The 27379-nt window shown below is 46.1% G+C and overlaps 1 protein-coding gene across 1 annotated transcript; it reads left to right on the top strand.

Annotated features, from left to right (window-relative positions):
• The first annotated feature begins 702 nt into the window (after nt 1–702).
• On the top strand, nt 703–27108 carry LOC147905941 (ras-related protein RABH1e-like). Its single transcript, XM_087382382.1, has 6 exons — nt 703–1387; nt 10818–10888; nt 25791–25879; nt 26058–26169; nt 26251–26341; nt 26493–27108. The coding sequence occupies exons 1-6, from the start codon at nt 1259–1261 to the stop codon at nt 26637–26639; spliced, it is 639 nt and encodes a 212-aa protein (XP_087238508.1). The 5' UTR covers nt 703–1258; the 3' UTR covers nt 26640–27108.
• The last annotated feature ends 271 nt before the right edge of the window (nt 27109–27379 follow it).

The raw sequence follows: 27379 nt of genomic DNA, 5'->3' as shown, positions 1-27379 counted from the left end.
TCCCTCCCTCACAACTCCCATTTATAGCTCCCATTTTTAAAAGTGAACAATGATTACTTTGGTAAGTCATCGTTACTCATTTTTTCACCAAAAGTGAATAATGATGACTCATAGGTACCAACTGAAAATCTATTTTAAGTTTAAGAGGTTCAATCTTCCATCTATAATATTACCCACGTTCCTTAAGCACTTCACATGGGGGAATGAACCGAAGTCAGACTATCTGGTCGGAAAGTTTATGGTAAACGACCTCGACATCTTGCCATTTACTAGGAAGGGTAACCCAAGGGGTGTTAGGGCGTGTGCACACAACCCCAAAAAGTGCCACTGGTTGCGCATCATTTGGTTCAAACATTTGGATAGTTTTGAGCTAACACAACTCTAGTGCGCCTTTGGTGCTTGAATTCGCACCTCGATCTTGGAGGGTACACATTTGAGCACTCGAACCATTTCCGGTCCGCCTGATCCCAACTTGCCATTTGCCTCTGACTCTACACACGCCAATGCTTTCAATGTTCCTCCCTAAGTGACAAGCTGCTCTACACCAGCCACCACCACTAAACAATGGGCATGTACAAAAACTCCGAGGCTGACACACAGAGCTCTATTGGAAATCTCCGCCAGAGGCAAGCACACAAAAACGCACCAAGGTTGTGCATGTTCGGGCCGGTGTGCACATGGCCGTGGGTAAGGGTGAGGCAAGAGAGGCGTTGATGAGTCAACATAGGCCTTGCCAAAAAGAAAGGGAAGTTTTAAGGTTAATCTCTAGAGGCTGAGCTTCCTATCCCTGAAGATCGTGCTCATTCTCCATCGAGCTTAGCTCTTTTTCTGCGGCTCCTCGATCACATCCATCCCATCATTCAAGATCTTGCAGCTCGGTGAGGAAGCTCAAATCTGAGAGAAAGCGAGCGAGATCGAGTTCCAATCGGAAAAACAATATCCAGAGTGTGAGATAGAGAGAGCGAGCGAAAACCAAAGGTTTGAGAGCGAGCGGGAGAGAGATCCAAGTGGAAAAGTATCGCGAGAGAGCCAGAGCGAAAAGGCTCGCATCGAATTTTGGAAAAGTGTCGCGAGAGAGAAAGAGAGAGAGAGAGAGCGAGATTGTTTGGCACAGCAAGAATCAGTAGATTTTGGAATCCCATCAATATTGTTTGGCACAGCAAGAATCAGTAGATTTTGGGACACCACGACGTTAGTATCCAACCAAGCCGCAGCTCTCCATCCGATCGATTCGCATTTCAATCGAAGCTCGGATGCCATGGGAACCGCCACGACCACAGTTTCTCCTCTAGCCAAGTATAAGCTCGTATTTCTCGGCGATCAATCTGTCGGAAAAACCAGCATCATCACCAGATTTATGTACGACAAATTTGATAACACTTACCAGGTACAGTCTGTCGGTTTGGCGGCCTTGCAATTCTTGAGTAAACATGATCTAGAGTCGCGCTGCATGATTTCCAACGCTGAAACGAACAGATCTAAGCAGTCTACGTGAGTCGAGGGGAGATCCGTCTTTTCCGCCTTCTCTACTCTCTTTGTGGTTGTTGGGAAACCTGAGGCCATGAAGTGCTTGGATTTCCAGTAGTACATTTCTAAACCGATTAACAGCCTGATTGGTGCGTTTTATGTCGTTAGCTACTTGCGATCAACCTTTACTATCCGATCTGCTTCCTTAGGCTAGTGCTCCTATCCGCGCCATATAAATGTTCGCTTTAATAACTCAAGCTACCTGGAGCAACGATCTCCATGACATTTTGTACGTCTTGCTGTAAACATCAATGTGGAGCCATGGTATGCTCGTGAGGAATTCCTTAGATTTGACAAAATGACACACTTCCCTTATTGAATCTTCCTTCTCCACTTGCTTTCTGGCCGTCACTCTAGAAAGCTAGGATGTGCACGGCATGAGTTTGCCGCTTATGCTTTTGTTCTGGTCATTCTGAGTCCTCTCATGCAAAATGAGTGGATCCGAATTAGCACATCGCCGTGCCGGTCTAGATGGTGCAATGCAGCATAGGAGACGGGGAGACTTGTGTTCTTAACTAAATGATGCTTGTTCTATAATTTGTAAGATTGGATATAGTCTATATTTTTCTGTCATCTTAGCGGACATGCAGTTCTTTACGATCTTTTGTCCAAGTGGTGGCCAGCTGCTGTGCTTCAATGATTTATCTTTTGAGGGTGAGTATGCCCCAGCAGCTACCTTATGCTTGTTATATAAGAATTTTAATTTGTAAGATTGGATATATTCTAGTCTTATGAAGGTATATTCTTAAGAATTGATGTTTGATTTTTGTGAAAGTTCAAGCATTGGACCTTAGTTGAGTGAAATGCAGCAACGTATGTGTTGCAATGATTTATGCATCATTCCTTGCCATAAACAACCATTTAATATGACCGGTATGGTTTGTCACCTCATTTGGACGTTTAGCTGTTGAGTCTTTGCAATGAGAAGAAGTGAGAGGAAAAGTGTACACATAGTACACTCAGCAGAGTATGATGATCTGAGTAGTCGAATTAGGGTTAGTCACAGGTCAGAGATAAAAACGACTCCAGAAGTGTGAAGGATTTACAAGAGCACATGATAACTATAGTAACTGTCTTTAACAGCGCAGAGGATGTTGACCCTAAATAGTGGGTGAACAATGTACTATTCCTCTCATTGTTTGCAAATCCTATTACGATTTCTGATATGATCTGCTTAGAGGGTTTACCAAAAGGTCCCAATTTTTGGACCTATGGGCTGCCTATGAGATGTAGGATTACTAAGGTCTTGTCTTAGCTTTCAAAGCTAGGGACATACCTCTTCCTCTCCTGCCTTCCCACATTTGCTGCCTGCAAGTTGTAAGTTTAATATAGTGGTCTGGACGTCAAATTTTAGGCCTGTATTGTTTGGAAGCTTTAAGGGTGGTTTTTTGTTGACCTGGGTAGTGGGTCCTTTCTGATTATAATCAGACAGGAAAGATGATATTTACATTTTTCCAAATAATTATTGTTGGAAAGGCCAATCTAACTAAAAGCCAGTGCAGCATGTTCGCACTTTTGTGTGTCCAGGTTTTGGGTGTTGTAGCATTGGCGTCATCTCTCTCTTCAATATCTTGGTCTTTTTGTTCTTGCAGTTAAGAGTTTGCACTGTGTTTTGGATGAATAGGGGTTTGTTGCTTGCATCAGGGTCATACCTCTTCTCCTTATCTTGTTCTACTCCTCCTTGTGTTAAAGTTACTATAGAGGTTGCACCTTTAGAAATGTTGTGTCTTTCATGTAGATTCTGGTTTCTACATGGCTCTGTGACTCAATACACCTTGGTAGTCCCCTCCTCTGTAACTTTTCCTTTGGTTCTTCTGGGCTTCTGACAATTGTCATAAGCTCCTGCTCCACTTTCCGGTCGCGGATGTGTACTTTGTGATTCTGTCTAATGCCAATACCATCTCTGCTTGCTTTTCTCTTCATCCACATATGACTGGTTATGTTGTTTCAATTGGTTGATTCTTGCATGGTTAGATTAAGTTCGAGTTGGCAATTGTGGTAACAGTAACAAGCCAGCCTTCATGAGGGAATCTTGACTCTTGAAATTGCAAGAGCCACTTTGTAATAAAGAACAGGAAGGCTAAGTTAGTAGGGGTCAGCTGGATGGGGGTGCTTTTCGGTTAGAGGAGCCATGATATGTAATGGATGAGGGCACTACAGAGTTGCACCCGCTGTCATTTTGACATTTACACACTTATCGTTTCTCCTTCACTCATTTGAGGACCGAGGTAGAAAGGAGAGAAGCCGAGACATCTCATGGCGAGATTCCAAGATGCTAGTGAAGGTTTTGAATTATGCGTTGGTGTAGCCAACCACAGCCAGCCGGTCCCTGATTATCGTCACCTTACTGGTGTGGAGATGTACCAACTTCCAAGTTATCATTCTCAATATATGCAATCCGTTATGGAGGTTGGGCATGCATGCACAATTGCTCGCCTCATATGTATTCCATAAATGATAAGATATTCTATGCTTCGAAGGTGTTCCCTCCAAGTTTAATGTGAGGAATCTCTGAGTTTTCCATTGTCTTGATGCTAAGTGAGAGCGCTTCAGCATCCCTGTCTTCCACCTCTTTTACTTCTTTGGATCTGGTGGTGTCAGTTTTTGGCTAGTGATTGTCGTATGTCTTCGTCTCTATGCCAGTGGTGACCTTCTACATCTCCTTAGCTTCTCCACATAGCTCCTTGTCTTCTACCCCAACTAGTAGGAACTAAGCTGCGTTTTGGATCCATTTGGATATGATGGTGCAGTGGGAATTTGAAGAATGGAGTGCAAGGTGTGGACAAGCTCTCTTTGATGATTTTATGCTCTAAAGCATCACGACAATAGTCAGCTGAAGGGTGTCACATGTTTCTAATAGTCTTCAAGGCACCCCTCAGCTCAGTCCCTGTAGGCTTTGAGGCTTTTCTCTGTGAACAGTTGTGAGTTGTAGAGGGAGAGAGAGAGCAGAGTGAGAGCAGGAGAGCAAGAATGTAGGAGAGTGAGAGCTGAAAGCAATAGTTGCAATGGAAGAGTGTGCTACAACTGAAGAGAGGGATAGGTTTTGTCTAAGTGACAAAACCTTATCCTTCACTAACCGTAGTTAGTGAACTAACTGTGGTTAGGGGGGAAAACCTCTAAATGAGGGAAAAGTGCTCCTAACCTACTTATTACATTACTTTGGTCACAGCTAAATTATAACAATAATTCTAACACCCCCCTGCAGTGCCAATGTCATGTACAAGGAAATGATCAATCACCAAAAGGAGATAAGTTCAGGGCACTGCGAAATGCCTCAAACTTTTCACGTGGAAGTGCTTTGGTGAAAATGTCTGCAACATTGTCATGTGTTGACACATAGATCATACTGATCTCTCCTGCATGCAACGTCTCTCTGACGCACTGATAGTGAACCTCAATGTGCTTCGTGCGAGCATGAAACACAGGATTCTTTGCCACTGCAATAGCTTTCTGACTATCAGTGAGAATTGGAGGAGGACCCTCCAATGAAAGATGAAGATCAGCAAATAAACGATGCAGCCAAACACATTCAACTGTCGCTGTGAAAGCTGCCCTGTACTCAGCTTCACATGAAGAGGTAGCCACTGTAGATTGTTTCTTGCTTAACCAAGAAATACACGCTTTGCCCAAAAAGAAACAATTGCTACTTGTGGACTGCCTAGTGTCATAGCCTCCAGCCCAATCTGAGTCACTGTAGGCATGCATCTGCAAGTCACCCCCCTGGGAAACATCAAGCCAAAAGACTTGGTACCTTGCAAATAACGGAAGATGCGTTTTACAGCCTGCCAATGCATAGTCTTTGGGCTGTGCATATATCTGCTCACCTGAGAAACTGCAAACTGAATATCAGGTCGTGTATTGCAGAGATAAATAAGGCATCCAACAGCCTGACTGTAGAGTGTGACATCAATTGATTCACCTGCATCATGCATTGTAAGCTTCAGCCCTAGCTCCATGGGAGTAGCTATGGGCTTACAATCCTGCATGTCGAATCTGTCCAAGAGTTTCTGCACATACTTGGATTGAGACATAACGATGCCACTTTTCTCTTGAGTGAACTGGATCCCCAAATAAAAGTGTAGCAGCCCCAAATCTGACATGTTAAAAGTGGTCTGCAATTCAGCTTTAAAATCTGCAATATTATCTTCATTTGACCTTGTGAGAGTAAGTCATCTACATAAAGAATGATGACTAAAATATCCCCCCCATCCTTCTTGATGTAGAGGGTGCTCTCAGTTGGACTATTGTGCAGCCCCTTGCTGGTCAGAAAGGCATGAATTTTGGCATACCATGCACGTGGAGCTTGTTTCAGCCCATACAAAGCTTTATTCAGCTTGCATACAGGAAGTGCATTTCCTGAAATTTCAAAGCCTAGAGGTTGTTTGACATAAACCTCTTCCAACAAGTCTCCATTAAGGAAAGCTGTTTTAATGTCCAACTGATGAACATTCCATTCAAAGTTTGCAGCCATGGCTATAACTGACTGGATGGTTGTCATTCTGGATGTAGGAGCAAAAGTCTCCTCATAGTCTATGCCCTTTTTTCGAGCATATCCTTTTGCAACCAGCCTTGCCTTGTACCGATCAATGGACCCATCTGGCTTTCTTTTGACCTTGAAAACCCACCGTGTACCTATGGCATGTTTACCTGGTGGCAAATCGACAACCTCCCATGTCTGATTTTTCTGAATGGACTGCAATTCATCGTGCATGGCATTCATCCAATGAACATTATCCTGTGCCTCTTCAAATGTCTCAGGCTCCTCCTCATCAAGAAGAGTACGTGCATAAGCTGATTCAACTGAAAGAGCTCCCCCCCCATGCCTTACTGCACTCCGAGTTCTGCCAGGTAATGGAGCATCAATTTTACTCTCCCTGAGAGTTTGTAACAGCCAATTTGGGACTGTTTTTGCTGCATGCATATCTGCAATTTCTTGCTGAACAACCTCTTCCACTGCTTGTGGAGGTGGTAAGACATCCTGTGGCTGAATCGGAGCATGTGGAGGTATCTGAAAATTTTGATTTGCATCAGATATATCAGCAGGGGAACCAAGGCAATGGGTAGTAATCCCTCAAAGACATCATCGAAAGAAGTAGGCAAATCAAATTCAGCTTGAGTGTAAGCTGAATTTTCTGAAAATATAACATCTCTACTGACAATAATCTTGCGTGTGACAGGATTGTAGAGACGGTAGCCCTTGCTCTCTGCACTGTACCCAACAAAAATGCATTTGATTGCCTTATCAGACAATTTATGCCGAAACTCAACGGGCACATGAGCATATGCAAGGCATCCAAAAACACGAAAATTATCCACAGAAGGCTTTCTCCCTTGCCAAACTTCATAGGGAGTCTTGGTCTTCAAAGCTTTTGTGGGATTCAAAACATAATTGGCACACATGAGACCTTCAAGCCAAAATCTGTGAGGCAATTTTTTGCTTTTTAGCATGCATCTATCCATCTCCATAAGAATACGATTTTTCCTCTCAGCTTTGCCATTTTGCTGAGGAGTTAGCCTCACTATAAGCTGATGTGCAATGCCCTTGTCTTTCAAAAATGCATCAAAATCTGCAGACAAATACTCCCCTCCTCTATCTGTGTGTAATGTCTGTATCTTGAGTCCTGATTCATTTTCAACCATGGCTGCAAAGTGTTTGAAAACCATAAACACTTCTGATTTGCGTTTCAGCCCATAAACCCAAGTGTAGTTGGAGTAGTCATCTATAAAAGTGACAAAGTAAAGATGACCACCCAATGATGGAGTCCTCATGGGACCACAGACATCACTATGGATAAGCTGTAATTTTCGAACAGCTTTTACTGATCCATCCTTCTTGAAAGGAAATTTGTGCATTTTACCAAGAATGCACCCTTCACAGGCATGTGGAGGAGGTGTTTCAAGAGTAGGCAATGCATCAACCATAGCATGTTTTTGAAGTGTCATCAAGTTGCCATAATGCATGTGTCCATATCTGGCATGCCATAACTCCGCATTCTGCATAGCAGCAATAGGAGTGGAAACTGCAAGAGCATGTGCTGGTCTTTTCTCATACATGTCTAAGCTGAAAAAGACCACGTAACAAAGTGCCAGACAATCTCAAGGCATAGTCATTCTCTCTGTCATGAACTGCACACTTGTCATCTTCAAAAATGACCTGAAATCCAGCTATGTTAAGAGTGGACACGGAAAGTAGATTTTTTGTGATACCAGGCACATACAAGACATCAGAAATTTTGAATGTTGAGCCATCAATGGCTGTAAGTTCAACTTCTCCTGTACCACGAACTGAATAGGAGGAGTTGTTGGCACATGTGACCTTTTTACCAACGGGTGGTGGATGCAGAGATGTGAAAAGACACTTCTTGGAAGTGATATGCTTTGAGGCACCGCTATCAAAATACCATGTATTTTGTGTCTCATTGACACTGAAAGCTGATGCATCCTTGGAAGAATCATAACTGCATGTCAGAAAAGCATAAGAGTCATCATTACAAGTGGCTGTAGTATCCGGAGCAGCCAATTGAGAGTCTGAAATGCAAGTCAAGAAGGCATAGTCGTGCTCCACAAAGTTGGCTGTAGCTTGCTCATTGTCAGATGTATGAGGAGCTGAATCTGAAACAGCCATACCGGAGCTGTTTTTCTTTTCTTTTGCAAGCCTTTTCTTGCATTCTCCAATGTAGTGACCTGGCTTTTTGCAGTAATGACATATTCCCTTCTTCTTGGGCTTACCTGCATCACCCTTAGCCTTTAGAGAAGGCATGTTCACCTGCTCGTGAAGCCATGTTTTTCCTGGTCTGCTCTTCCTGCAATAGAAGTCCTATCAACTCGTGAAAATTGAGAGGATTGCACCCCCCCTCAATGACAAATTCAGTGAGGTATGAAAGCTGAGATAAGACTCAGGAAGAGAATTCAGAGTAGTGGTAATCATCTCTGAATCAGGAATGATCTCATCAATATTCAGCAATTGCTCTCGTAAATCCTGTAGCTTTGTGAGGTGCACTGACATGGAGTCACCCTCTTCCATATGTGCATGAGACAATTCTCTTTTCAAAAAAGACACCCTGGCATCATTCCGAGCTGCATACATGCTCTCCAAAATATCCCATGCTGCCTTTGAGGTCTTACACGACCGGATATGCGGAATGATGAATCTTTTCACTGAAAGAGAAATACATGACAAAGCTAAAGCATCACGTGAATCCCATCTCTTTTGCTTTGGAGTGGTAGGTATAACTGCACCAATAACTTGTGCTGCAGCTGTACCCTGTGCACGACCTCTGCCTCCTCCTTGCTGGGGAGGGGTATTAGGTGCCACATTTGCTGGCCGGATCTCATCCCCATTTACATAGTCCCACAAATTACGGGAAATCAGAATATTGGGTACCATAAAACTCCAGAGGGAGTAGTTGGTACCATCCAGCTTATCCTCTTGTGAGAGACCATTGAACTGGAAATCATTCTGATTTTGCTAGGCCATGTCTGAGAAAGAAAATACAGCAAATGCAAATCTGAATTCCCTTGTTGGGAATGGAGTGCACAATTCCCAAACAATACAGCCAAACACTGGCTAAAAATGCAACTCAAATCTCTGTGATGCCTTTGTCAGATCCCAAAACCTGCCAAAAGTGCTTCAAAACACTCACAGAAAGGCAGTGTGAACTGAAACCTGCAAAATTGCTCTCCCAACACAAAAGCCCCAATTTGTGGCTTGAAATTGCAACCAGAAAGGGGCAAATGGTCTGAAAGCCCCAAATGTTGCACAAATTGCTCTCTGCCTGCAAAAGTCCCAAATTTCACTGCAAAATTGCAGTGTGATTGCAAAAGCCCCAAATTTTTGCAATCTCTGCAACAAATGCAAAATCCCCAAGTTTGACAAAATTCCCAATACACAAAATGTGTCCAAATCTGCCCACAAAATGGCTTGCAAAGCAAAAATCTGCCTCGAATTTGATTTACCAACCAATAGCTCCCTTGTTGTACGGACGGGGTACCCTCCTGCGTACGGGCGTACGGAGATTTCTGTATGGATCTGTACGGAGGTACGGATCTGTACGGATGTATGGATCTGACGGTGATCTGTACGAAACTGTACGGAATGTACAGTCAGGCTGTATGGACGGATACCCTCTTGTGTACGGACAGGTTCAGCTCGGGCTGGCATGACGGTATGGAATGTACGGGAGCTGTATGGGCTGACGACGAGCTGTACAGGCTGACGGCGAACTGTACGGGCTGACGGCGAACTGTACGGGGCTGTAAACGAGCTGTACGGGCTGACGGCGAATTGTATGGATACCGTACGAAATGTACGGGAGCAGACACAGCTGTATGGACAGCGAGAGCTCTGTGAGCTTGTACGGCTGTACGGACGAAAGCTGCACGGTGCAGCAGCTGGGACGGCTTGTACGGAAGACTGTACGGACGGGCAGCGAGCTGTTGAGCTTGGAGCAGGGAGATTGCGAGCAAGGAAGCAGGGAGCAGGGTCAACCCGCTCTAATACCAAATGTGAGTTGTAGAGGGAGAGAGAGAGCAGAGTGAGAGCAGGAGAGCAAGAATGTAGGAGAGTGAGAGCTGAAAGCAATAGTTGCAATAGAAGAGTGTGCTACAATTGAAGAGAGGGATAGGTTTTGTCTAAGTGACAAAACCTTATCCTTCACTAACCGTAGTTAGTGAACTAACTGTGGTTAGGGGGAAAAACCTCTAAATGAGGGAAAAGTGCCCCTAACCTACTTATTACATTACATTGGTCACTGCTAAATTATAACAATAATTTTAACAACAGTTTCACACTAAGTTTCAGGTTTAGCTAATCAATCTACGTTTGTCAAAGTACTATTGAAAATGCATATTTTTGTTTAACTAAGCCATAGATATATGCTTCACATGGTCTCTATCAACCCTTTCCATTTGTTATTCCTTGCGGTTATTTCTCATCACTGCAAGTCTGGTTGACATACTCAGGTCATTTTGTCTGATTTTGAATGGAGACTGGACACATTATTGATTTTTCAATCAGTTAATTAGCTCACTTTAGGCTGTCTCCTTAGATACCAGCCAGTTAAGTCTTTCCTTGGCACAGTGGATTATTGCTTTTGTCTTGGGTTGTTTAGAAAGTTACATCATACAATAGTAGTTGATGACACTGGCACTGACTGCTAACTGGTTCTTTTGGTTTATGCCTCCTGGCACAAATGTTTTTTTTTTTTTTTTGGGGGGGGGGGGATGTGAAAGAGAAAATTGATAGACTGTTCGAGCTCTGCAATCATCAAATGTGTGTTTGGGTAATGCAGGCAACAATTGGCATAGACTTTTTGTCCAAAACTATGTACCTGGAGGATAGGACAGTGCGCTTGCAGCTCTGGTGAGCAAATATGTGACTCCCTTTGTCTTTTGTCTTCCATATTTGGGTTTGTTTGGTCTTCTTTTAATGTTTGGTTCTACTTATCCTTCTGGAATTGACAAATGTATTATATTCACGAAAGGTTACACCAAATTGACATCAGCCTGTTTAAGCAAATGGAACCAAAAGGAATGGTACAATTCTCAAAAAGAGGTGGGAGGGCTAGCAGTTTGAATCTTCGGTTCTACTCATGCGGCTTCCAAAGTGTTTTTCCATTAATAATGATTGCTTTGTCATGGACCTGTAGTACACCCTAGTTAAGGAGGAAGCATGCTTTCTTCAATGTTTTGAGGCTCTCAAAATATTCGCCCATCAGGGGTGTAATGATGCGGTCATGTGAGCTTTCTATTATTTAGTTAAGCATAACTTGAAGCAATATGAAACAGGCTCATGAGTCAGAAGGAAAAATTGAATGATACTGTCTCTGCATCTGAAGGGTTGCATCGCGTAGTCATGTCCTTTGACCAATAGGCACGTCTCTGTGATGACATGCCACTAGCTTTTTGTGAGAAAATTGTGCCCTTTTGATGAAGAGGCACGTTCTTTCCTGAACAACTGTTCCCACAGGGTACAGCCTTCCATAGTAGCTAGTCCTTGCTATGCGTCATGTAGTTTATGGTTTTCAATCTTTTTTTTTTTTTTTTCAAAGAAAGGAACCTTCTATTAATGCTTGAAAGATTTCATACAAGACAACAGCCCCGAAGGTGCTGAGTATGAAAAAAACCGAAAAAGGCTGAAAGAGAAATTGGCCTGTTCTAGAGAAGCCCAGCTCACTGCCTAGGGGATCTTGGGAACTGGGGCCAAGTGGGGGAACTATACAGCCAGTGAATCCCTCGCGGAGTGAAAATGTAGAAAACACCTGCAGGCCAAGCCTTGCAGAAACGAGCACGCCTCTCAATAGTCGCCTTGGAGCTTGGAGTCCCACGCTCCTAAGTGGACCGTAGAGTGCAAATGATATCCTGCCAGATGGCAACCAAGGTAGCTGAGGGTGGAACCGGGTGCTCTCCCATCACGAGACTGCAGCGAGCCAACCAAATTTTCTAAGCCGTGATGCTGGCTACCACCTCCCAAACACTATCTTCCCTAGGGGAGGGAGGAGCTAGGGCATCAGGGGGGGCTGCCTCGTGGAGTACAATCCTCTGAATGCTCTGACCTTGTATCCGGTAGGTTGGGGAGATCTCATCAATCTGGAACGCGTGTCCTCCCTCTGTCAACTAAGCCACCATCCCCTAGGTGTAGTCTCTGTGAAGACTCTGCATGCGTGTCATAATCCTGAGGGCTCTCATCCAGATCCTCGTTGCGCTACGACAGCTCCATAGGCAGTGTGGGATAGTCTCTAGGACACTATTTGAGCAGCAGTGGCATTGTTCCTCCATTTGCATCTGCTCCAACTACGGGCCGATGGGCAACCCTTCGTGGGCTGCCAGCCAAAAGAAGTAAGAAATCTTCCTCGGTCGCAAGTTGGACCACAATCGCGTCCAAAACCTGGAGCGAACATCCCGGGGCACTCTCTGGGTCTCCTAGTGTCTCTCCCTCGAGGAAGTCCTGTTGGTAAACTGAAAGGAAAGCATGGAGTGAACACAAACTGAGAATTCTTGCATATGGAATGAAGAAAGGTGAGGTCCTTAAGTAGGCACCTCTCACATGATCACTGACATCACTGATGACCTCTGAGCTCCACAATCATCTCCTCAATCTGCTCCTAGATTCTCTCAATCATCCTATGTGGCTTCTACCACCACCTAACAGTGCTTATGGGCACCTAACTGTGCCTCTAGCACACACACATAGAAACCAAGGTGTGCCTGGGGCATACACCTTGAGATATCCCATCATACCCCCCCTCAAGGGAATGCCTCAAGCTATGTCAAGGATACATCTAGTCTCATAGTTTCTCATGCCATCTCATGGTGGTCAAGGATAAATCTATGGCTAGGTTCTCATGCTAGCAAGGGGTTCCCAAGGGTGTGAAGTAAACAAAAGGGATACAAAAGACCTTCCAATGGTTATCTCCCCTGCATGTACATGCATACAATGTCTGCAGGAGGTACCATGGAGCAAAAACACATACACATGGCCTACATCATATGGTGACCAGAGGTGTTTACAAAACACACAATAGTTTATTTCATTCATTTTGGAGGACTATCTAGGCTGAGTACCTTGACTCAACAAAAAGAGAGATCTGGAGCATACATGGAGATGATTCAAAAAGCATAATCTTCATAGGATGCCTCATCTTGTGGAGGCACATCAACTGAAAGTAGATTGGGAGTTTCTGACTTTGAAGTTGCTTCCTTTTTGGCTCTACAAAACTTTTCATGATGATTGTTTTTGCCACAGTGTTTGCATGGATTGATCTTGAAGCAGTCTCTTGAGAGGTGATTAGTCTTCCCACAATGATTGCAAGGTGAAAACTTGCCCTTCTGGATTTTTATGGCATAGGTTATGTCATTGCCTTTCCGGAGTTCCATGTGCCTTTCTTCTTCTTGAAGAGCAGAGATAAGACCTTCAAGATTAGGATTAGGAAGATTTTTCAAAGTGGTAACAACATGATCATAATCTTCAGGCATACTCTTGAGCAACACTGCCATTGCATCATCTGTAGTGATAAGAGAGTTGATAGAAGCAAGTTGAGTCATGAGACTCCGCATGTAATTGACATGGGTAGCCAAAGGAGTGCCACTAACCATCTTCAATTCAAAGAAAGCAATCTTAAGTGACAATTTTGAGATGTGAGAGCTAGCACCAAAAATAATGTCAAGCTTCTGCCAAGCTTCTGAAGGAGACTCTAAGTCAGAGATGTGATGAATATAGTCATCTCCTAAGGCAAGAGCAATGATGCCATAGGCTTTCTCCTCTCTAGCAGGATCTCTTGCCGGGTGTGTCGGAGCTGAGGATTCTCGAGCATTGGAGGCTGTTGAAGAAGAAGTTGAAGCCGGTTTGACAAGCCCTCAGAGGTTTTCCCTCATCAATGCAAATTTAACCTTCATTTGCCATGTGTGAAACCCCTTACCATTGAACTTATCCATATTCAAGATGGTAGCCATGAGAGGGTCTAACCCAGAATGGGCAATGTCTACTCTCTTACAAGGCTAGAAAGAGTTGAAGAGCTTCAAAATACAAGCATTTAGAGTAGCAAAGGCTTGCAACCAAAATCCATACTACAAATCAATGATGTTTTCACTTGCATGCTTCATAGAGGTGACTAAATGAAAGTATTCCAAGCAAATCCAGGTATAGCAACTTAAAAGAAAGTTGTAGCCACAGTTGTACTGATGCTTTTCAAAACTTTAAAACCTCAGAAATGCTAAAGTAGCATCTAATGTAGCATCACACTCACAACCTTGTCAAAACTGTCCAAAACAGAGGCTTGAACTTGGAGGGCTTGTATCTCACTCTTCAAAGCAAAGAAAAGAGGTCTTTCTGAAGCAAAAGAAAGCTCATATACCAGAGAAGATCCAGCACAGAGGTTGGGCGAAATGGCGCGCGATATTACGTTTTCTCCTTCGTTACTGAACCAAATGGGCTGCAAAAAGTGACTCAAAATATTCGTCTTGAGGTCGCTCATCTGCTCCTAAGAGGGCTCGAGCAATGGTGCAGCAGGCATGGAGTATTTTGCAACAGAAGAATGACGAAAAAATGCGCTGTTTGGAGAATGGCAGCCAGCAGAGACGTTTTTTTTTCAATTGCTTGCAGGTGGAAGTTCGCCCAAATGAGGGGTATCTCCAGCAGGAAGGGCTTGGAGAATGGCAGAGAACTGAGGGAGAACAAGCTTTAGCAAGATTTGGGAAGAAAGGGAAGAAACGGTGAAGATGAAGAAGAAGAAGATGGAGAAGAAGATGATGTGGCACAAGTGGGCTCAAGGAGGATCAAAGTGCTCTGATACCATGTTGGTAAACTGAAAGGAAAGCATGGAGTGAACACAAACTGAGAATTCTTGCATATGGAATGAAGAAAGGTGAGGTCCTTAAGTAGGCACCTCTTACATGATCACTGACATCACTGATGACCTCTGAGCTCCACAATCATCTCCTCAATCTGCTCCTAGATTCTCTCAATCATCCTATGTGGCTTCTACCACCACCTAACAGTGCTTATGGGCACCTAACTGTGCCTCTAGCACACACACATAGAAACCAAGGTGTGCCTGGGGCATACACCTTGAGATATCCCATCAAGTCCATCTCGACGAGTCCATCTGAAGTCTCCTGCCAATCCGTGTGGTGTAGGAAAAGAAAGGCACCTCATCTATCGTCTCAGCTAGGCCGTCCCTGGAGGGCCAGAACCACTCCCTGGGGTCCCATTGGACCTTCCTCAGGGGTCTACCCTCCCATAGCCAAAGGCGCCATCTAGGGGCGACCTGCTTTGAGATACTGGGAGGATCGATGTGCCACTCCTTCCCCAAGCGTCCTACCACTCTGATCATCTGCCAATGTATCCCATCAAGACTCCCATCCATCTCAGGGTCACTCCCAGTGAGGGGCTGCAATAGGCCTCCAAGTCCTACACAGAAGAAGCCGGGGTGCGTGCTGTCGCGTTGCATCAAAATCCTCAAGGGAACACCAGTACGGGAAAACTGCCCTAGCCATTTGCTGTCTCTCCAAATGTGAAGTCCTTCCCACCAAGACTCAGGAATGGCTAGACACGGATGAGACCCCCTGCTAGTCTTTGCCAAACCCTGTGAAGACTCCTCATCAGGGGGGAGCCCTTCCTCGTAAGGGGGGCCTCTGAGAAGATCCATCTATGTGAGGGCTGCCACTGTCCCCCAGTGCATGGGGTGTTCTTCAGAAGCCCTCTCTGTAAGAGGAGCTTCCAAGGCTCGACACCTGGGGTGAGGCCACGAACCACCAGCTTGCCCAAAAGGGCCCTGCTCTGCATCTCCGGATCAATGATACCCAAGCCTCCCAGTGCCTGCAGCATGATCATCATCTGCCAAGCTACTCGGCCCTAGTGTTCCTCGTGCCGTTTGAACCTGCCCAGAGGAAGTTCCGTACCAACTGTTGGAGCCGCCCAATGCATCCGCTGGGAAAGCACCAACAGGAGGCAATATACTAGGTAGTGGCAAGAAGGACCTGGTTTGCCACTGAGGCGCGACCTGCGAGGGAGAGTTTGGCCGAGCTCCAATAGAGAAGCTTGTGCCGAACACTCTCAAGGATCGGGGCAATCTGTTGCTCTGCTGTAATGTCAATACCCACCTGGCATCCGAGGTATCTCGCTGTTTGGCCCCGCGGTATCCATCTGAAACCAAAGTCACTCCCCCACTCACGGATTTCCTGTGTCTCCTCAAAGCTCATGAAGAAGCCTATGGATTTCGTCCAGTTGATCCGTGCCCCCAAGCCTCACAATAGATAGCCAAGGCGCCTTTGACTCTCTCTAGACTCGCTGTGGTGCCCTCAACATACAAGGCCGTGTCATCTGCAAACTCCGAGTCAAGGAGCTCCTCCTCTTGCCTGATTGGGAGTCTCAACCCTGTGAGACCCGCCACCTGTGATCTCAAAAAGTAGCCGAGAGCCTCCACTACAAACAGGAAGAGGAAGGGAGCTAGTGGGCAGCCCTGGCGAACCGAGCGAGAGAGAGGGAAGGCCTCGCCTGTGTGTCCTCCGATAATCATCTGACTAGAGCTCCCTGCGTATAGCGCTTAAACTCCTTTGACCCATCTGTCTAAGAAATCCAATCTCCTCATAGTGCCCTCCAGGAAAGACCACTCCACCCTGTCGTAGGCCTTCTCAAAGTCCAAGAGAAGGATGGCTAGTGGCTGTGACTCCTCCTTGGACCAATCCATTGCCTCCCAGAACGTGAAGATGTTGTTCAGCATCTGCGCTCCTAGACAAACCCAGTCTGTGTGTCATGGATGATGTCGGTAAGATGAGGCCGTAACCACAAACTCAAGACCTTGGCGAGGATCTTGTATGCAATATCAAGTAGAGTGATCGGCCTCCACTGTCGAATATCTGACCTATCTCTCCCTTTCGGGATCAAACAGATCCACCCCCTGCACAAGGACTAAGGAAGAAGGCCTGTATCGAAAATCTCCTGGCAAGCTAAACGGAAGGGGGTAGAGATAATCTCTTAGAAGTTCCGAAAGAAGGCCGAAGTCAAGCCATCCTCCCCCGGGCACTTTTGGGTCGGGAGAGCCTTGAGGGCTTCCCAGAGCTCCTCATCTGTGAAGGGCTCCTCAAGTCTGTTGCATAACTCCCGCGAGACTACTATCGGAACATGATCCGAAACCAGCTCTCGGGCCACAAGACCTGCTGGGGTCATCCTCTTTGTCTGAAAGAGCTGGCTAGAAAATTCGTTGGTCATGTCAAGAATCTCCTGCGGGTCAGTGTGCATGATGCCCTGCGAGTCCCAAAGACGTAGCTGTGTGCCGGTCGATCGGGGCCCGGTGGTCTGAAAGAGCTGCTTCGTCATCTTGTCCCCCTGCTGTACCCATCGGGCCCGAGAGGAATGGTAGGAGAACTCAGCCTGTCGCAGCTCTGTGTCCTGAAGCTCAAGACGAGCGCTCTCCAATCTGTCACTAAGCCATTGAGAAACCGAGTCCTGCTCCTTGAGCCTCTCGATGGAGGCGAGGTCTCTCCTCAAAGCTCGCTCTCCCTCCTGAAGTGTCCTCGTGCGCCTAAGGGCATGAGCCTGCAGCTCTACACTGCTCCTCTGAATCGCATTGGCCACCCACGCAGGCCAGCCCTCACTCGGTGCCATCTCTGAGTGCTCCCAGATCTCTGCCATAACCTGTTGAATTTCCTCATCCTGAAAGAGGTCCTCTGGAATGTGGACCCCCTTCTGTGGGAGACCTCGGTGGGGCTGATCCAAGTGAAGTACCACTGGAGGGTGGTCGGACATCGTGGCACTTGCCAGAATCCCGGTAGAACCGCCTTTGTGTAATGCCCAGTCCCCAACATAGAAGCGGTCTAATCTCTCGAGCAATCCATCGTGTCTCCTCTGTCCAAAGGAGAAGAGAAGGCTGCCAGGAGTCCTGTTGAACTCTGGCTCTCTCCACGGGTCTCTGCCACTGATCATGAAAATGAACTGCTCCCAGGTGCTATGCTCTGCTGCTGACATCTCTAAGAACGAGGCGCCGCCGTGCTTGTCTTCCCCAAACTCCAGGTTGTTGAAGTCCCCTCCAACAATCTAGGAATCAACATCTGAAAGACACTCTGACAGCCTCATCCAAAAGGCCGGGCGATGCTGTCTACACGCTGGGGCATACACGTTCAGGATTCCAATCCTAGACTCTACCGTCCGAACTCCCATCCAAACTACCCGTCCTGGAATGAGCTTGCCCTGATTGTAGACCTCTGAAGCCAAAATCTGTGAGACTAAGATGCAGACCCCTCCGCTCCGTCCTACTGCGGGAGACCACTCCTCTGGACCTCTCCCTGGGGCGTCGTCTGATGTTTGCTGCTGAAAACATGTGCTCTTGAATAATAAGGATGTCCACTGCCCGCCCTACCACTGTCCTTTGCAACTCCTGCCGGAGCAACAAGTACTGCGGCTGACTACGAACACGGTCGTGGAGCCCATGTTACGATCTTCCGTGCCCACTTCATCATGAAGGAGGCTTCCACCCCGAGCAACTCGGCGCACGTCTGGAGGGGCCATAAGTGTGCCTGCTCCACCTTTGCCTCCATTGGCAATCTGATAACTCCTATTGTAAAACCACACACCGGCTCCTCGCGCGTGAAGCTCAGCTGAAAGTTCACCTCCGCGCCATGGGCGTACCAAAGATCTAGTCCCTGTGGTCCCATTCTAGTGAGGAATAAAGGGCTGGAGGCTGGAGGCATCAATGTGGGAGCATCTCAATGTATGATCTTTTGTCAGCCCAACATGCATATGAAACTGCTTGGACGAGGCAGCAGGCAGCCTAATGCCTACAGCCAATATGAATACTAAGGGCAGGAAACTCAATGGGGCTGTGTCATGCAGGTGCACCATCACAGGAAAACAATGGAGGCAGCCTAGCAACATAACCATGCTGGCATGGGAAAGCAGAGGATGTAGCTGGGCCTGCATATTGTTTCATGTAAGGATAGTGAGAGTCCACTAAAGTAGGGATGAGCAAGCATGGTACATAGTCATATTTTTTTTCCGTGAAAAAAACTTCTACTGAGTATGAAAGAAAGCCAAGTGCAAGGAACTCAAGGCACAGATACATCATGCAAAGCATGAGAAACAATTGGTAAAGGGCCACTGAAATAATTTAAGGATATGATTCAAAGGAACCAAGATTGTGAGGCTGAAGGTGCCATGCTAGGCCAGTAAGGGACTCAAAGAAGAAAGGACTTCCTCTCCACTCTCTAAGAAAAAGTGTTCTCTCGGATGAAGCAGACCTTGAAGACCTGTGCATTTTTAATTGACATGAACTGTTGCTAGAGTAAGGCACCAATTTCTTCATGTTTTGCTTGTCACCAGAAGTACAGCCAAAACCCCATGTAGTGTGATTTACAGAATCAAGCTACCACCACATGCTGCAAGCTAGGTATGGCATGGCTATTTGCCTCCGTATGTTGGACCTTTTGCTGTGGAACTGTCCTTACTGCCTCAAATAAGAGCTTTACTGCTTGTCTTATGCAGACCTAGTTGCTCTTCAACCAGGCTGTGTGTTCACACACTGGATTGCTCTTGGCTGAATGCTAAATGCCCCCAAGCGAGCTGTTATATAGAGCTGACTGCCCTCTAACTGGCCGATCAGTCCTAAAATCAGCCCACTAGGGGCTGAGCTGGCCGACAACCAGATGACCCCTCCATCTGCCATTGTGGCGGGCTGTCTGTGCTGCCCATGTGGCACCGTTTTCTGTTGTTCATGATCAACCCATGTGGCAGCTTTATCCTTTGCCAATATAGCTTCCTTCACACCATAGTTCTATAGTTGTCAAGCCCCTTTGTCCTTCGCATATGGGGGCCGACAGTTGGGGCATTGATCCTATTATTCCAACAATGTTTGGATGTGTTATGCATGCTTACTTGCTATTATGTACCTGGATTATCTGTCTTCCTTAGATTAGTGGACTTCCTCTAACAGGCCCTGGATAAAGAGAAGCAAGCTTAATGTATGTATAGAGGGTTTGAGCAATATCAAAGGGCCAGTTGGCTATATTAAGGTAGGGACACTCGTTGAATCGGGAGTGGCCAAGGCTATTGTGAATTCGTTCAGTGTGCACACAAGGCTTTTGCCATCTACATGGCGGATCATGAGATGGTGCGCCGAAGGTTCCTTGGAAACTGATTCTGATGGTATGGGACACCACAGCTATAGACATGGGCTTATGGGAGTTTGATCTCTAGCCTGTGTGCTTGGTTGTTCAGAGCAGTAGAGCCAGGTCTTCCCGTAGCAGACTAGCAGGGTAGCCTCAGCTTCTTTAGGGATCTAGTGAGGATTCACCTCCTCTAGGTAGTCTAGTTTCTTTCTAGTTTTGCAGATGATGGTTTCAGCCCCTCCATAGAGTTGTATTCAGCGCTTCGGGCATTCATACATTTCAGTTATATTCTCTCCCTCTGATTCTCTCACTCACATCCACAGCATCACTTTGTGTATTGAGTGCATCATCTTGCAGTTTGCAGTTAGTGAGCAGGAGAGAGAGTGAGGATAGTCTATCTCCAGCTACAAGCACTGTTCGTGAGTTCCCATTTAGGTCCATCACTGGAATCTCCTGTTCTTGTCAAAAGAAAGATCGATTTACCTCTATGTCTGCTCGGCCTGGTTAGCCACCGAGGAAGTCTTATTTACATCGAAATCAGTTCTATTCAGGAAGATTACAAGCAGTTCGACCTGCAAATCCTAATTTTTATATTCGGGGATGTTTTGTAAAATTTGGGCCTTTTCGATATTCAGCAACTTTGAAGGCATTGCATACACCCAAATTTAGTGATTTTGCAAATTGAGGCCTTGCTTCATCTCCTGCATAACCAATAAATTGGGGGCTGTGCCAAGTCAGGAAAAGTCAGTCATATCCCAGGCCTCCAATGAGTCCAATCTGACATTAGTGACTCTAAGCCTGCAGTTTTGAGAGTCATGGGCTAAATGCCGTGAACAGCTGTCCCCATGGACTTCTTCGACATCAGTTTCAGGGGCATTCTTTTTTTTTTCAAAGAAAGGAACCTTCTATTAATGCTTGAAAGATTTCATACAAGACAACAGCCCGGAAGGTGCTGAGTATGAAAAAACCGGAAAAGGCTGAAAGAAAAACCGGCCTGTTCCAGAGAAGCCCAGCTCATTGCCTAGGGGATCTCGGGAACTGGGGCTAACAGCCAAGTGGGGGGACTATATAGCCAGCGAATCCCTCACACAGTGAATATGTAGAAAACATCTGCAGGCCAAGCCTTGCAGAAACGAGCACGCCTCTCAATAGTCGCCCTGGAGCCTGGAATCCAACGCTCCCAGGTGGACCATAGAGTGTAAATGATATCCTGCCAGATGGCAACCAAGGTAGCCGAGGGTGGAACCGGGTGCTCTCCCATCACGAGACTGCAGCGAGCCACCCAAATGTTCCAAGCCGTGATGCTTGCTACCACCTCCCAAACACTGTCTTCCCTAGGGGAAGGAGGAGCTAGGGCGTCAGGGGGGGCCGGGCTGCCTCGTGGAATGCAATCCTTTGAATACTCTGACCCTTTATCCGATAGGCTAGGGAGATCTCATCAATCTAGAACGCGTGTCCTCCCTCTGTCAACCAAGCCACCATCCCCCAGGTGTAGTCTCTGTATGCGTGTCATGATCCTGAGGACTCATCCAGATCCTCGTTGCGCTACGATAGCTCCATAGGCAGTGTGGGATAGTCTCCAGGACACCATCTGAGCAGCAATGTCACTGTCCCTCCACTCGCATTTGCTCCGACCACGGGCCAATGGGCAAGCCTCCATGGGCTGCCAGCTAGAAGAAGCGAGAAATCTTCCTCGGCCACAAGCTGGACCACAACTGTGTCCAAAACCTAGAGCGAACATCCTGGGGCACTCTCTGGGTCTCCAAGTGTTTCTCCCTCGAGAAAGTTCATCTCGACGAGTCCATCTGAAGTCTCTTGCCAATCCGTGTGGTGTAGGAAAATAAAGGCACCTCATCTATCGTCTCAGCTAGGCTGCCCTTGGAGGGCTAGAACCACTCCTTGGGGTCCCACTGGACCTCCCTCAGGGGTCTACCCTCCCATAGCCAGAGGTGTCATCTAGAGGCGTCCTGCTCTGAGATACTGGGAGGATCGATGTGCCACTCCTTCCCCAAGCGTCCTACCACTCTGATCATTTGCTAGTGTATCCCATCAAGACTCCCATCCATCTCAGGGTCACTCCCAGTGAGGGGATGCAATAGGCCTCCAGGTCCTACACGGAAGAAGTCGGGGTGCGTGCTGCCGCGCTGCATCAAAATCCTCAAGGGAACACCAGTACGGGAAAACTGCCCCAGCCATCTGCTCTCTCCAAATGTGAAGTCCTTCCCACTAGGACTTAGGAATGGCTAAGTCGATCTCGCCCATCCGCTGCCTTGCCCCTCTCAGATGCGCTAGGGCGTCAAGCCTCGCCTCTGCCTCCATAGGTAGTCTGCTCCAGCAACCAAAAGACCTTGCTGGACCACTGTCCCACTGTGCCCATTATCTGGACGGAGCACAGATGAGACCCCTTGCTAGTCTCTGCCAAACCCTGTGAAGACTCCTCATCAGGGGGGAGCCCTTCCCCGTAAGGGGGCCTCTGAGAAGATCCATGTATGTGAAGGCTGCCACTGTACCCTAGTGCGTGGGGTGTTCCTCAGAAGCCCTCTCTGTAAGAGGAGCTTCCAAGGCTCGGCATCTGGGGTGAGGCCATGAACCACCAGCTTGCCGAGAAGGGCCCTGCTCTGCATCTCCGGATCAATGATACCCAAGCCTCCCAGTGCTTGCAGCATGATCACTGTCTATCAAGCTACTCGGGCCCTAGTGTTTCTCGTGCTGTTTGAACTTGCCCAGAGGAAGTTCCGTACCAACTGTCGAAGCTGCCTAATGCATCCTCTGTGAAAGCACCAACAGGAGGCAATATACCAAGCAGTGGCAAGGACTCCGGGCTCTCCACCACCAGTTTGATCTGGGGACTCCATCATCTGCTAGGACGGATGCGGCCATCTCTAGCGGGGACTCGAGCACTGTGCCAAATGCCCGGCCAATGTAAGGGAGGATGGCTCGATACTCCTTGGGGAGCCTTGGCAAGCGGAGTGTAACCGGAAACCGTGGAACATGGTGTGTCGTATCCATGTCCTCCACTGTGAATCCATGATACCAAAGAAAGAGGTAGACAAGGTGCAGGCCAAGGAGAATGGGGCTTTGCTCCACAAGTGTCGAGGTGATGTCAGGGGAGCTCAACTGGATGAGGAAAACACCTCGTCCATAGATGGTGACCTCTTGGATGTAGTCGCCCTCTAATGTCAAGCTCGCCTGAATCCACTGTCGCACTTGTCTCCCTATAGGCGTGAGGCCCACAATTCTGCCCACAAGCGCCTTGTCCTGAGGGACTGGACTGCTTGTTGTACCTGTTGCTTGTTAGCTGGGGAAAGAAGAACCTTAACGGCTGTGGGAGTCGAGGTGCTGCCATAGAGCCCCTCTGGCCAGACCAAAGGTCACCACCAAGATTTTCTTTCACTGTAGCAAACACGAGTGTTTCTGCTGCAGGGAGGCAAATGAAAAAGGGATGAAGCGTAGAGGCGGAGGAGAGAGAAGGAGAGGGCAGGGGAGGAAGGAGGGAGCAAGGGGAGGAGGAGGAGGAAGGGATGAAGGTTTCAGGGGCATCCATGCTGGCATTCATGCTGAGAGCTTCGCCGACACATCACTAGAAGAGCACAAATGTGCACATTATGTGGAACAGCTGCACGGGGAACATCTCTCATCCCAAGAGTTCTACGTGTATTATTTTTATACATATTTATATTATATGTGTTGATGGTTCTCTGCCCCGGTAGTCCCTCTAAAATAATTTTATTTGAGGAGGTTAATGTGTGCAAACCTTCGTTTTATAAGAGGCTCTTGAAATGTCCAGTTGCACACACTTCGGAGTCGTGGGGTGACTTAGTGACGATAGTGTCCGATGTTGGTGGCAAGTTGAGTGAGGGGGTAGCTGTGGCACTGGAGGTGCGTACAGGGAGACCGCGTCTTTGCAACATTGTGGTGGAATTGGAGTTTGATCACTTTTGGTCAAGGATCTCACAACCATTGCTCTAAAGGGGGAAAGGGGGGGTGTTGGAGTATTTTTGGAGCTTTGCTAGTGAGAACTGGGTTTTTCGAGTAATACTTTGAGTGCCAGTGTGAGGGTTGGGTTTGTCCTTTTGTATGTTCCAAGGGTCACTTGACCTTTGGGTCTAGATCAGATTAATATGATATGATTTGATTTTGTGTAACATTATAGATGAAGTATGAAGACAAGGCTTCTCTGCCTATAAAATGAGGCCATTGTACTTGCTATAACATCAACCAACCTCCACAATTGTCTCATCCATGTCTCCTGTTCCTGACTCTCCCTCGGATCCTTCTACAAATTAGAGAAAGGATGAAATGAGAAGTGTACCGGGCATCAGTTTGACCATGTGTCTATGCTCTCAGGTGTATGGTCTTTCTTCTCACCTGCAAAAGCCTCAGTTATGAAAGATGGTGCTTGGTGCACTCCGTAGCTATGGTTTGTAACACCGCAATTGTTTGCTCTTAAGCTTTTAGGAGTGTCTCTTGGGTCATGAACATTTCCTTCAACTCCTTTAGCTGCATTTTGATATGTCTTCAGCTCAACGTGTTACTCCCTTTGTGACAAAAAGGAAAGGACTAGAGCTGCGAGTAGGTGAGTGGAGAGGCCTATGGGCTCCTAAATATGAAGGAGTAGGCCCCCCAAAAGCTACGTGTTTTGTGCCAGAAAAAGCCATTGCTGGAAAGAAATCCTTAAGCAGGGAAAGGAACCTCTTTTTTGGAAATCCTTTTCAAAAAGCTAGCTTCTCTACTTTTCTGGAACCTTCTGGCCTTGCATGGGATTTTCCAAATCAATTATCCAGGAGCAGAAACCGGCAGTGAGTAGCAGCAGTGCACAGTTGTAGGTGCCTCTGCTGGCCCTGCTGATCCTCTGCCCATTCATCTCCTTGATTCTGCAACCCAGTGACTGCTAGCACAACATACAGAATCATGACTTTATAGCCAGCACTTTTCTATGGGACAGTATTTATCTGCTGTAGCAAAAATCAAAGAATCATCACAAATACAAATAATCTGGCATAAAAGTACATCATGTCAAAAAGGAGGTGGAATGAATACTAAATAAGAGTAATGGAATGATTCGACTTCCATTATTCGGCGGAAGGTCTTATTCACTTCCATATAATGCATTTTCTTTGACATATCATACATGAAACTGGAATGGCGTGGGCTACATGCTATGAGGTGGTCTTCCACCAGAAGTTTTCTCCCATGACAGTTTTGGTGACAGTGAGATGCTATTGGAGAAAATACTTTTCTAGCAGGCAATCTTGCTGTGAAAGAAATTTTCCTCTCTTTGTTCATCAACTCTAGGAATTTTCTGCCAACTTGAAGACGACTTTCCATACATTTTTAGCATTCGTTTAAGCCTGTTCTGAACATTCAGTGTCCAAGAACCTGTTGAGATATGATATGAAAGCCATACAAGCTTTAAGAAAAAAGACAAAAAGGTTCCAAAATGGGTCATTATCTAAGAATGTCTGTCTAGAATAAGCAGAGGTAGAGTATAAGTTGGTAGGGCAATATGTACCCCTGCAAAGTGCTTAGTCCTGTTTGATTTTCAAAGTTTTACCTAATCCCCTTACTGCAATCTATCCTCCATTTTTTGTCTAGCGTCAATGATTTTGACCAGTTAGCTTCGATGCCATGTTATGTAACTTAGCAAGTAAGATTGTACTGTGCAGGGATACTGCTGGCCAAGAACGGTTTCGCAGTTTGATTCCAAGTTATATACGAGATTCCTCGGTGGCAGTTATCGTCTATGATGTTGCAAGTAAGCTTTCCCCCCTGTTTTGTGATTTCTTATAGTGTTTTAATGAAAGAGCTCTTGATATGCAGGCCAGTGTGTGTTTTTATTTCTACTGTGAAGCAAATTTCCATGTGAACTACTGCTTTGACAGTATTTTCTTTGTAACTTCCTATTCAACAATTCATGGATGAATTTGTTGCAGATAGGCAATCTTTCTTGAATACAGCCAGATGGGTAGAGGAGGTGCGCACTGAGCGGGGCAGTGATGTCATTATCATGCTCGTTGGAAACAAGACAGACTTAGTGGATAAAAGGTGAAGATTCTTTGAAGCAATGTTCACGCTTCATGTTTCAGCTGATACCTTACTAAACACTTACCTTTGCTGCCTTGTCAGACAAGTCTCTATTGAGGAAGGGGATGCAAAAGCAAGGGAGTTTGGTGTGATGTTTATAGAAACGAGTGCAAAGGCTGGATTTAACATAAAGGTTTTGAAAAAACTAGTTTCTCATTTTATTTGTTATTGAGCATGCAAACGTATGTTGCAGAGGGTGGTGGACAAGGTGCTGAATTCATAGAAATGTGTAAGTGATGCTTTCACAGCAACCTTACCAGTGGAGTTCTGGTTGGCTGATGCAGGCATTGTTTCGGAAGATAGCTGCAGCTTTACCAGGAATGGAAGTCCTTTCATCAGCCAAACAAGAGGGTTTAGTGGATGTCAAATTAAATCCTGTAGATGGTACAGTACACGACGGAGAAAAAAAAGCTGGAGGCTGCATGTGCTAAAAATTTCAGTTTTGATCAGGTGACAGGTCTGCTGGTGCTAATTGGAGGCATAGGATGAGCTGTCTTCTTGAGGATCTATAGTACCATGTTTGGGAGGATTATAGCAGGGAATTCTTGGGAATGGTCTCTTTTGATATATGAGTCTTTTACCTTTCATTTAGTCACACTCCAGTTTCTCTTCATTATTTTTATTATTGATCCTATTCAGGCTGACTCTTTTTAAATGGTGCACATCAAGGTGTCTATTTGTTGGTGAGATATGTTTTAGGCAGGAAGAAGGGCTACATATTATCTGTATCCGGAGGTATTAGATTTAACTGTACATTAGAATCTATAGCTTTGTAGTGTGAAGATAAGATTTTCCACAGATGTCATAAACATAAGCAAAAGCTATGAATTTACTGGTTTTATGAACTGTGTAATTGATGGATTGTCTCTGCTGGTCATGAATGGGAAAGGACATATGCCATGATTGCAATCCCTCATGGATGAATATAGGTATCCATGGCTCTGCATAAGAAATTTCAGAAATAGCTGATTTTTCCTCGGTCTATAAAAAGAGGGTTTGGGTGCTTACGACAAAACCAGTTAATCCCTCGTGTTTTTTGCTTGTGCCATTTGTGACATGCTAACACTATTTGTTAACTTCAATTATCCATGTATATAACAAGTGAATACATTCAAGAGGCCTGCCCTGGCAAACTGAAAGCTGAGAGAGAGAGAGAGAGAGAGAGAGAGAG

The sequence above is a fragment of the Dipteris shenzhenensis genome, chromosome 1 (assembly GCF_047967505.1).
Source record: "Dipteris shenzhenensis isolate YYH24624 ecotype China chromosome 1, Dip_SZ_1.0, whole genome shotgun sequence".
NCBI classification, from domain to species: domain Eukaryota; kingdom Viridiplantae; phylum Streptophyta; class Polypodiopsida; order Gleicheniales; family Dipteridaceae; genus Dipteris; species Dipteris shenzhenensis.
The sequence above is the reverse complement of the archived record's forward strand: the minus strand, read 5'-3'. Positions and strand labels throughout refer to the sequence as shown.

Excerpts from the sequence above, each read along its gene's own strand:
- LOC147905941 (XM_087382382.1), top strand. The coding sequence starts at position 1,259 with ATGGGAACCGCCACGACCACAGTTTCTCCTCTAGCCAAGTATAAGCTC. Across the intron at positions 25,880-26,057 it reads TATCGTCTATGATGTTGCAA|ATAGGCAATCTTTCTTGAAT; the intron begins GTAAGCTTTCCC and ends AATTTGTTGCAG. Across the intron at positions 26,342-26,492 it reads AGGCTGGATTTAACATAAAG|GCATTGTTTCGGAAGATAGC; the intron begins GTTTTGAAAAAA and ends TGGCTGATGCAG.